This window comes from Brachionichthys hirsutus, chromosome 2, assembly GCF_040956055.1.
Source record: "Brachionichthys hirsutus isolate HB-005 chromosome 2, CSIRO-AGI_Bhir_v1, whole genome shotgun sequence".
NCBI lineage: Eukaryota > Metazoa > Chordata > Actinopteri > Lophiiformes > Brachionichthyidae > Brachionichthys > Brachionichthys hirsutus.
The window spans coordinates 15,344,704-15,355,521 of NC_090898.1; the positions used below are offsets into that span (position 1 = coordinate 15,344,704).

Consider the following 10,818-nt stretch of genomic DNA (forward strand, 5'->3'; position numbering starts at 1 on the left):
CACGCAGCTCGCGCACGCACACACACACACACAGACAAAGTGAAGTACATATCTAACACAAAATTATGTTTGTCGCCAATCCGCTTCGTGGATTATTGGCGTCACATCGTACTTCCTGCATTTCGGGAAGTTATTTTATTTTACTATAATAAAAAAAAAAACAGTTTCTTCATTTATCCACAGTCGTCACTTCCACACAGTTAAAACACAATAAAAGTTAAAAAAGAAGTGAATGGAAAGTCTATTATTACGTCGCGATGACGCGTTACGAGCGACGCCGTCTGAACGAAAGAAACAAACGGTCACTAAAATGGACTCTAATCCACAAAACGACGTTTCTTCTGTGAGATAATAAAGAATATTAAAGGCAATCCGACGGCAGGTAACGCCGGTTCACGCACGGATCAATAAAAAAAGCTGCGACCTCGACTGTAGCTTTCACGCTGCGGCGCATATACAGTACACGAAACAAGTATTTCCAGGATTATTAGGTCAGTTTCTTCTTCGCTCGGCTGCGGCGCACGTTTGCCGAGTCTCTCGATACGGCGGCGCGGCGCAACCCAAGGGTCGGCGTAATATTAGCTATGCACGTGTGTTCATTGCAACTGAAACTGTTGTGCAAAATATCTGCAGAGAAGTTCAGACTAAACTTCAGGAGGCAACGGAGCCGCGTTTCCCTCCGAGCAGGAGGCGGCCAGCCGGCGCGCCTCCTCCGGAAGCTTCGGCCCGGAGGGTCTCTCCTCTCCCGCCTCCTCTGAGCGCAGAACGACGCCGTTAAAAGGCTCGCCCACACTCGGCCTGCAGGAGATCTTCTCCTCCTTCGACTGCTCGGGCTCGTCTCCTCCCGCCAGACTCTCCTCCTCTCGGGGCCGGGTCTCAAAGGGACTGAGCTGATAGTACAGCAGAGAAGTGGAGTCTTTGAGGAGGTCTGAGGGCCTCTCCTCCTCCTCCTCCTCCTCCTCCTCCTCCTCCTGGTCGTTGGTGATGCAGAGCACCGTCGCTCCTGTAGGGAACGGTCCCTGCAGGAGGACCCGCTCCACTCCCGGTACCCCCACCTGCTCAGGCAGCTCCACGAGACCGCCGGCGCCGAGCTCCGGCCGGACCGCCTCCCCCTCCGCCTCCTCCCTCTCCCTCCTCTCTTGCTCCTCCGCACTCTGCAGGTGCAGCACGGCCGTCTCGTTCTCCCGCTCCAGGAGGTCCTGAACCTCCAACACCGTCTGGACCTGGCTCCCCTCCAGCTCCGAGTCCAGGCCTGCGACCGAGGACAAGTCCGGAGACGTGGGGCAGGTGGAGGACGGGGAAGACGGCGCGCCCCCGGCCCCTCGGAGCGGCGTCCTCCTCGTCTCCAGGTCCAGCTTCATGATGGTGTGCAGGTAGTGGGTTCTGACCCGCAGCGGGTTGAACTCGATGCGTCCGGCGCCGTTAGCGCAGCCGTCCCGCGAGCAGCCACAAGGGAACGACATCCGATCCACCTGCGGAGGAAGAGCGGCGTGACTTCCTGAAGGGGGGGGGCAACATGTTACATCTCCTTTACCTGACACTTGATCCCCGCCTGGCTGCAGCCGCAGCGGCGGGGGTCGCAATACAGGCGGCAGTCGCAGCCGCACTCCTCCCGCGAGAGGCGGATGGTTCGGAGCTCCGCCTTCTCCCGCGCGTCGATGCGGGCGAGGCCGGAGGCGCGCAGGAGGGCGCGGCGCCGCTTGGTTGGCAGCGGCTGGAGGAAGAAGCACTCGTCCACCGCCACCCCGTCCACGTCCAGGTCCTCGTCCGACACGTCGTCCAGAGTCAGCAGGTCCGCCTGGGAGCACGCCACCGTGCCGTTCCGGGTCAGCTGAGGACAACGAGGCGAGTGAAACCAGCCAATAGCGACGCATCCTACAGCTGGTGTGACCCCGACCAGGCGCCTGCGAGCCGATCGGTTTCCGCGCAGCGCCGGGAAAACCCGCGTCCTACCGTCATCTTGCGGGCGTCGAGTTTCTCCTGGCGCAGGTGCTGGCGCAGCGTGCGGCGGTGGCTCGTCTCCTGCTCGTGGGCGAACTCGCCCAGCGTGTAGCGTCGGATGGAGGCGTGGCGACGCGCCATCCCCAGGGAGCTGCCCCCCTGGCTGGGCACGCTGGTGAAGCCCTGCCGCCGGGGGAAGTAGTACACCGTCACCACGTCGAAACGCACCCGCTTCCCAGCCGGCGATGGCCGGTGCCGTCGGAGGATGGAGGTGGCTGTGGGGGGGGAGACATTAGATGCATTCTGGGTTCGCGTGCCGCCTCCACAGCCCCGCGGGGATCCTTACGGGTGAATGCGGCGCCGGGCGGGGGGTTGAGACTGTCGCAGCTGTCGGCGCCGTCGCTGCTGGAGACGTCGTCGTCGGAGTCCTTGGGCGTGGAGAACGGGGAGCCGCCGTCCACCTCTTCATATCTGCGTTTGAGGCCGAGGGGGGGAACCGCCTCCATGGAAACGGCGTGTCTGGAGGGGCGGAGGAGCAGAAGGAGGCGGGTGACGGAGGCGCAGCAGGAGAGATTCAGCCGTCGACCTTAAACCGGCGTCTTCATTTGTGGACATCTCAGTTTTTTGTTTTGCACATTACTTAATCGAAATTCGAACTGAATCTCCTCATTTGTGGCCATTTTTCCCAAAAGCGACAACATGATTAAAAAAGAATTGTAATTTTCAGATTTTTAGAATCACCCCAAACATCCAGGAGGAATTAGAAACGCGAGCCGTCCATAAGTTCAGCTCTAGTCTAACATGAGAGCGGTCACCGATACGCTAATAAAACGATGGACGGTCGTTACAGTGAGAATCTGACCTCACAAGAAAGGAAGTTACATTTATTTATTTGTGGTATTCGCCTAGTTTGGAATTTAAAGTGAGGGAGAAGGAATATATTTATTTTAAGAGTTTTAATTCCAGGAAAAAAACACACCAGGCAGGTTTTCTGTATTCCTCGCAGGTTAGAAAACCTCAAATTAAAAAGCGAGAACTTTGTGTCGTATAAAAAATGACAGTGGATTGGATAAAAAGACTCTGAAGACTCGACTGAACTAGCAACAAATCCTTCATGTCCTCCGTGTCCTCCTCATAGGAAGGATTAACCAGCAGGTGGCGCTGTAATCAGAGCGATTACAGAACACCAGACACTCAGAACCTGAGCCGGATCCTCTGGAAGAAACAGTTTCTGTGAGGAAAAAATAAGTTTGCAGGAACAAAAGGTGACATCAGTTTGCTTCCAGCTCCAACACACACACACCAAGCATAGCTGCTGCCATGGCAACCAGGGTTTATTCTCTCCCCCAACTCTGTTGTAGAAGGAGAAGGAGGGATCGATCAGAGAAACCGATTGATCAGAGGTCATGTGACCTGTTCTGTTAGTTTGTCTGTTTGTTAGCAGGCCGACGATCCAGATCCAGATCGGATACATACAGAAATGTGTTTTATTAAAGGATTGTAAGGCTGCGATGCCAAAGGGCAGACCAATCAATCAGAACAATCAATCAATCAATCAGCCACACAAAGAAGTGATTTTAAACTTCGTGGAAAGGATGTTTTATAGAAAAGTCTCGGAAGGGAAGAGCAGACATTTTTCAAACGTTTCTCTAATCCTTCCTTCAGACAGAAATGTTTGGCGGAGGTGTGGAGACCAGGTTGAAACGTCACTTCCTGCAGACAGCGACGTCACTCCGACACGTGACGTCACCAAAAGGAGTTAACCATCCAGGAATGAGAGAAGGGGAATGCAACATTTCTACATCATCCATTTTGTCCTCTGAAGATGCATGGAGATGACGTAGTGATGACGTCACGCAGAGGATGGAGGCGCCCTGTGGTGGAGAGTGACGGAACGGAACGGAGCAGACTGACACGGGATTTACATCCGAAATGTTCAACGCGCACAAAGAAAAAAGGGATACGTGCACGCGCCTTCACGCGCAATGAATGACTAACATCCCGTTAAATGAAAACCCAAAGCCTCTCACCTGGGGCAGAAACAGCGAGACGACTCTCCCCGGAAGGACCCGAACCGGACCCGAACCAGACCCGAACCGCCCGTCAGGCTACGCGCTCATTGTTCTGGTGCGGGGGAGACGTGCGGGCTTCACCGGAACGCTGCATGCCTCTCTGTTAGAAGGAGAGGCGTCCGAGCTGCGCCGCCCGCCGCCCCCCCGCCGCCACACGCACGCACACGCACAACATCTCGCTTGCGGTGTAAATATGAAACCGGCTTATCTCGTGGACGTCAGCCTTGAAACGATCGCGATGGAGAAACCCGCTGACATCCGCGTTCGTTTATAACCGGGGCGGGTTCGGTTCGGTCCGGTTCGGGCTGGTCCTTCTCCGTTTCGGAAGCATTTACGCCGGTTCGGTTTGGTTCGGTTTGATTCTCTCCACGACCGCAAATGTTCCGAGGAGAGAAACGGGTTTTCCAGCCCGTTTCTTCCCGGCCCCGTTTGTCACAATGTAACAATGGAGGAAGAATCGCTTCCCCTTTGCTGTATATATACTCAGCGTGACGTCACAGGCAGACCCTGCGCCAGAGCATGCTGGGAAATGACGTTTTTTCCCTTTTTTCTTCTTATCGTGCAGAGGCGTTGGATTTTTTTGGTGAACTATATTTACCAGCTGTTTGTAATAATCAGATGCAATAAAAGCGGTGATTAAACAAATGCGTATTTTTCTTTTTCTTTATCTCTGGAGACCCGAGCTGTTCTGATGCCAAGATAAGATATAATGGAGGCTGGATCGTTTCTGCAGCATCAAACGGCGACAGACGACAAACAGATGGCGGCCAGTAAGTATTTTAATAATGGTGATGAGATGGGGTTAGGGTTAGCAGTACAACACGTTCTTCCATGCAGCTCATCACAGGTATTAGTATTTGGAAGCGGTACCGCCCAAAAACAACAAAGAGAGGCATACATGTCGAAAGGATTTTGTCTCAACACATAATTCATTATAAAAACATTTCAAAATGATGACTTATTTACAAATACTGTTGGAAGGTAACACAAATGAAACGTCATGAAAGGCGACGGACAGGAGGAGGAAGCGCAAGGACGAGAGGCGGGCGTTGCCACAGTGACCACAAACACGGCGTTCCATCGTCATTCACGATTCAAAGCAAACAATCTAGACTAGCATCAGGCGCTGCACGCTAACTGTGAGGGCTGGAAAGCAACAGCCCAAACCAGCGAAAGCTGCTTCCCATCGATGCCGTGATCGCCGACGGCGCCGCCCTCGTGGCTCTCCCTGATGCGGCTGTGATTGCGGTCCGGTCGAAGCGGACGCCGTACGGACGGCCGAACGCCACCGAGCCACAGAGACGTGAACTCTTGATGCTTCACAGGCTGAATCTCGGGTTCTGTCCGCGCGCATTTTAGTTTCCGTCATCGTTTTAGGCGGTTGGCTTCGTACCGAGACGAAAAACAACGATTTGGCTTAAAAAAAAATAAAACAGAAGCACAGCTGTCGTGTCACGAACCTCGAGGATGAGACATAAAATAAAAGCCGGCGGTAGGAGACAACGGTCGGCTGCCGTGTCGCTCCCACAACAACGAGCCAGTAAGGTAGAGAGTCGGTGGGTTCCTCCTAGCTGCCTCGCCACGTTTCACAGGGCACTTCCACGTATTCCAGGTACAGGTAAGGCAGCTCGAGAGGGGCTGATTGGATCAGCAGAGAACAGCGACGCCATCGCCCAAAAGAATTCACTTCAGGATGATGTGGTAGCCGTCGTTTGTGTCATCTGCCAAAAAAATTAAATAAAAGCAGCAGGAGAGGGCGCTATTGTAAATAACGTTCAAGGGGATAAACGAGCGTCTTTCGTTAGCGTCACCTTTCATTGTGTCCAATACGAAGCAGACTTCATCCTGGAAGTTCTGAATCATCTGATGAAAAGAGGGCAAGTGTTACATTCAGAAAGGGGGGGGGGGGGGCATCTGAAACGACTCCTGGATAAGAGGTCGAGAACAGAGGCTTTGAGCGGCCTTACCTCGTCGCTGACCAGTACGTGGATCCCAGTGGGGCCCTGCTTAAAGATCTGGTTGATCTGTCGGGGTGAAATGTTGAAGAGCTGAGCGATCTTCTCCGTCAGCTCGCCGGATGTGAGTTCCTCCAGGTAAATGGCGTGATAAACTGCAGTAAAACGGAGAAGTCTTTCATGTCTATGCAGTGAACGAGCTCATGTATGATTCCTGAGGAAGCCTGTAGCCGGTTAGCTTAGCTTAGTACAAACATAGCCAAAGAGTGGCATTAAAATATTGTTTTCTCTGTTAGCCACGAGGAAACCTTTGAATTGTCTTGACATTTGCAAGAAAGGTTCTTTAACGGGCAAGAAAAACTCAAAAATTTGATTTATCTGATGTGAATTAGCTGAGAACAAGCAGCTCGCCGTTAGCCAGAGCAGCGCTCCTTTATTTGTTGTTAACTTAATTAATTTAAACAATTATTTAAATCCTTGGAGATACATTTTACAAACCAAAACTGTTCAATGTTATTTCTGTGTACAGATAACAAGTTTCAGCGTTGTTTTAATGAGGTTGCCAAACCAGTTCTAGGTCAGATACGGCTGCTTCAGCGACGTTCTAGAGTCTCCATGGCAACAAGACGACGACAGGAACGATCATAGCGTACGGACGTGATGATGGTATCGATGTTCTTATCCAACGCTCAGTGCAAACAACACGTCCTTCATCCAGCGACGACTCGACGGCGATAAAGAACGCGGTTGCTAGGATACGGTCACCCTGTTCCGTTCTACCGCCTGCTGTAGCAAACACAAGCACCGACCGAAGAAAGTGTTGGCGGCGGCGGCGTCTCCGTTCTCGTGTTTCACTTGCTGCTCCCGCGTCTGCTGAGACTCCTGGCAGACGTAGACGGTCAGCCTCGGGCGAACCACCCTGGAAACCCACAGAGAGAACGTCGCAAAAGAGCCCGAGGCGTGCACGCCAGCATCCGACGCGTCGGCGAGGCGAATCGTACGTCGCCCGAGCGGACTCGACCGCGGAGGACTCACCGTCCCTTCAGCGCGTTGAAGAGTCGGATGCCATCGGCCGGCCCGCAGATTTGGATGACGTCCTCCCGGGTCAGCTTCAGCAGGTCCGCCCCTGGGAAACGGCCACGAAGCAGATGTTAGGAGCTCTCCAGAGACTTCATCTAATCTCCCCCCCCCCCCGTGTGCTCCCCGTGAGCAAAACATTTAAAGGGAGGGGATGCTAACTATCAAAGCATCTTAAATATGACGGGAGAAGCTTCGAGACTTCAGTCCCGGCGTTTCATGACTCATCAAAAAAAAAAAAGAACCTGCGCTTGTGTCTGACCTGAGAAGTTGGTGAAGAGCCGACTGAAGGGGGAGAAGCGGTTCCTTAGGAGCCACTGCTGTGCGTCCTGCGGCGTTGCAGTAGGCGACAAGTTCTGTTGCGGAGCGTTTAAATATCAGTGTCGTACAACGAAACCGTAGAATTCACACTCGGCGAGGAGGAGGAGGAGGAGGAGGAGGAGTTTCCGGCTCTTACGTCGGCGACTGGAACGACAGGCTCGGGCTGCGGGGTTGGGGATCCGTTCCTAAACGAAAGGGTAAAAAAAAAAAAAACGATGCCGCTAACATCCAGGTGGGAAACCGTGACCCCCCCCCCCCCCACGCGAAGACGCATCGGAACGCCGCGTGAACGTGTCGCTCACCCTTCTGCGACCGGGAAGATGCTGGGCGTGCTGCTGAAGCCGGGCGACGGGGAGTTGTCCACGTACGTGATCTCAGGCCAGGGGCAGCACTTGCGACACAACAAACAGCTGGTCACCTTATTTTTTTTTTTATTCTCATTTTGAGGACCTCGCTCTTAATTCGTACGCTCGCTCACGCTCGGATGCTAACCTCCGTCAGGATTGTGGTTTCGTAGGATGTTTGGTACTTTTCCTTTTCCTGCGGGGCCCTTTTCTCCATCTTCTCCCTGTCGGTCTTCTGCTTTCTGTCTGCACCTTTAGGCTGAAACAGGCCAGGTGGGGGGGGGCTCATTTCAGCCAGCGGTCACAGGGGGGGGGGGGGGGGGTCGATCAATATTTCATCCCGCCCCCGCCCCCTCACCTTGAACACTTTGACCTGGCAGGAGGCAGAGTGGAGGTGCTCCGTGTACTCTTCATTCTCGTTCTCTTTGAACGTGTCGATCTGGACGCGGAAAGGCACGCCCTTCTCTCCTCCGTGCTTCCGCATGGTGAATTCGGTGCTGATGCAGTGAACCTGAGGGGGGACAGCGTACGAAAAGATGAAGTCCATTCATGAGCGACGAGCTAAAAACACAACTTAGGCCGGTGAAATCAAAACTAAGCAGTTGTGTCGCGTTAGCGCTGAGCTACGTGATGCTTTCGTGAATGATGGGAGTAAAACAGCGGCGAGCCCTGTCACGCTACCTGGATGAAAACCGAGGTTCTTTTTGATGGGTCCCAAAGGAACTCCACAGTGTTTAGCTGAGTAGGGTTAGCCCTGGGGTCGATTATTCCGACGGACATGGGGATATCTGCAATGGATCAAGAGAGAAAACATCCCCACTGTCATCCAAGTCGGTGTTAATAACCAGACAGCATCCTGTTCTCCTTCGACGCTCACCCAGGTCGAGGATTCGATCCCCGGGCCTGTTCCAGCGCCAGCCCTCCAGCTGCTGGTGCTCCGTGTACTGAAGCCTCCGGTCGTGAAACACCACACGGATGATGCTCTGAAATTCAAGGGTTTTTTTAAAAACATAATTAGACGCAGATGTTACTCCTACTGAAGCCAACGCGGTTACCAGGGCAACTACATAGCGCATGTTTGAAACGTACCTTCACCATTTTACTTGTGACTTCTGGAAGTTCCCCAATTTTCCGATTGTCGAGCATTCTAATTTCGTAAGATTGACCTGCAGCGACAAACCCCATTCAGCTGGAACAAGGAAGTCTTTGAAGTGGTGCCGAGTCAGATTACGGCACAATAACGAACGAGTTCCGCATCTTGTGAAAGGATCGTGTCAAATCATTGGCTTTTGATTCAGCAGTTTGGAACGTCAACGACACTGAAAGGCGCGGCGGAAGCTTTCGGTGGGATCCCGATGCTGACCTTGGTTGAGGTAGGTGAGCGTTTCGTCGTGCAGCTTAACGGCGGGCGAGGTAGCGGCGCACAGAACATACTGGAAGGGGAGGATCTTGTCGCCGTCTGGGGGCAGGTTGGACTCCTCCTGCTTGAAGATGGGGAGGGCGAGCACATCGCTGGAGAACAGAAGAAAGCCATTGATAAGACAAGTTATGACATAAGCACCATTTCCTTTCCATAAAAGAGCTCACAGAGAATGTATTTATATATATATATAGTAAAGTAATATATATATATATATATATTACTGCCTGATGGGTTATTATTGAGTAGGTCAGCTTTGCAGTTTTTCTTTTTTATTATACTGCAGGCCATGAAAGCAGCACGAATAAATACCCGAGTATCCAGACAGGACCTCATCGCTCCTCTCAACATGAGAATTTCAGGAACAAGACAATGACATCACCTCATGCTATATGCCCCGGCACCAAGCTCCTGACCGATGCCCGAGAGGCTGGCATCGAAGTCCTGGACCAGACCGGACTCGATCACTTCATCGGTGAGAGGCAACTTCAGAGCCCACGCCATGGTGACGATGTGGAGATCTGGTTAAAACCCCTTTCTCTACCCGGTTCCTACGACCTTCCAGCCTGTGGAGGATAACGTTAAATGATTAGGGTATCATCGTGGCATGTGTGTACGCCGGATACCTATATAGATGTTTAATGGAGGGCATACACACTTAAAATGTGCAGGTCGTGTGAATTAAATAACTAGATAACACACATGAACACATCTTCTCATGATCTAGTTATATATCAACGTGCAACCAGATAGACAGAGCCTACCTTTGAATGAAAGCGGGGTCAGTCTCTAGCACTGCGGCGTGTCATTTCCATCACGTCGCGCTCCTTGGCTCGAGCACTAAAACAAACATGTCGAGCTAACCGCCAGAAAGCTAGCTAAATTAGCCTGTGAAGATTATACTTGTTAATTCTGGATTTAGTTAAACAATGCTTTCACGGTGAACTTGTCCGTGAATAGAAACACATTAAAACAGATTCAGCCCGCAAAATATTGGTAAAATTATTTCCTGCTTTTGTTTGTTTATCTATCTCCGTTAGGAAAAGGAGCTGCCGTCATTTCCGGTTTGTTTTCTTCGCATTTAATATTAAACCTAGAACAGAAACTTTAGCTCACTATCGCCAACTCTATAATAGCGGTGGTGAAGGTTCATGACACCTACAATAAAATATGAATATTCCTATACTGTATACAAATACAGTAGAGTCTCTCTGGCCTATAATCAATATTAACTAGAGCAAACCCAAATAAAAGTATATAAAGACATACACACAAACAAGTATTCATTAATAAAGACAGTTTATTCTGAAAAGAAATGACAAGGTTTTTTTTTTTAACCTATTTCTCATGACCTGCGGTATTTCTGTGCCTCCCAAAGTCAAATGATTAATTGTTGAGTTATTGTAATGGTAATTTTAGTTCTTCCATTTACTACTGATGACTTACTATATTAAGCAGTTTTATATATGTATTTATTTATGAAGGTAAAACACATGTTAGAGCAATACTAATTTCTCCTTCACTCAACGATTTCATAATGTTCTTAGTCTTTACATAAAATCTGCACTATTTAACATTTAATGTCAATTTTCAGGATGTAAAATAATTTTATAAAAATTACATTGATCTTAATTGCCATTGCTTTTCAAGTGGATTTACTACCACATTTTGTAACGCAAAATATTGTT

The 10,818-nt window shown here is 51.0% G+C and overlaps 2 protein-coding genes across 2 annotated transcripts; both read right to left on the reverse strand.

Annotated features, from left to right (window-relative positions):
* Positions 1-572: 572 nt before the first annotated feature.
* csrnp2 (cysteine-serine-rich nuclear protein 2) lies at positions 573-2,631 on the reverse strand. Its single transcript, XM_068750493.1, has 4 exons — positions 2,288-2,631; positions 1,954-2,216; positions 1,535-1,831; positions 573-1,472 (listed from the first exon to the last, which is right to left on the reverse strand). The coding sequence occupies exons 1-4, from the start codon at positions 2,445-2,447 to the stop codon at positions 645-647; spliced, it is 1,548 nt and encodes a 515-aa protein (XP_068606594.1). The 5' UTR covers positions 2,448-2,631; the 3' UTR covers positions 573-644.
* Positions 2,632-4,781: 2,150 nt separating this feature from the next.
* Positions 4,782-9,634, reverse strand: tfcp2 (transcription factor CP2). Its single transcript, XM_068744867.1, has 15 exons — positions 9,513-9,634; positions 9,074-9,222; positions 8,800-8,876; positions 8,588-8,693; positions 8,392-8,498; positions 8,069-8,221; positions 7,859-7,969; positions 7,669-7,757; positions 7,503-7,551; positions 7,308-7,401; positions 7,004-7,094; positions 6,778-6,887; positions 5,981-6,123; positions 5,825-5,876; positions 4,782-5,734 (listed from the first exon to the last, which is right to left on the reverse strand). The coding sequence occupies exons 1-15, from the start codon at positions 9,632-9,634 to the stop codon at positions 5,697-5,699; spliced, it is 1,491 nt and encodes a 496-aa protein (XP_068600968.1). The 3' UTR covers positions 4,782-5,696.
* Between the last annotated feature and the right edge of the window lie 1,184 nt (positions 9,635-10,818).

Excerpts from the sequence above, each read along its gene's own strand:
- csrnp2 (XM_068750493.1), bottom strand. The coding sequence starts at position 2,447 with ATGGAGGCGGTTCCCCCCCTCGGCCTCAAACGCAGATATGAAGAGGTG. Across the intron at positions 2,217-2,287 it reads GCCCGGCGCCGCATTCACCC|CCACCTCCATCCTCCGACGG; the intron begins GTAAGGATCCCC and ends CCCCCCCCACAG. Across the intron at positions 1,832-1,953 it reads TCGACGCCCGCAAGATGACG|CTGACCCGGAACGGCACGGT; the intron begins GTAGGACGCGGG and ends CGTTGTCCTCAG.
- tfcp2 (XM_068744867.1), bottom strand. The coding sequence starts at position 9,634 with ATGGCGTGGGCTCTGAAGTTGCCTCTCACCGATGAAGTGATCGAGTCC. Across the intron at positions 7,758-7,858 it reads AAACCACAATCCTGACGGAG|TGCTGCCCCTGGCCTGAGAT; the intron begins GTTAGCATCCGA and ends TTGTGTCGCAAG. Across the intron at positions 7,552-7,668 it reads ATCTTCCCGGTCGCAGAAGG|GAACGGATCCCCAACCCCGC; the intron begins GTGAGCGACACG and ends CCTTTCGTTTAG.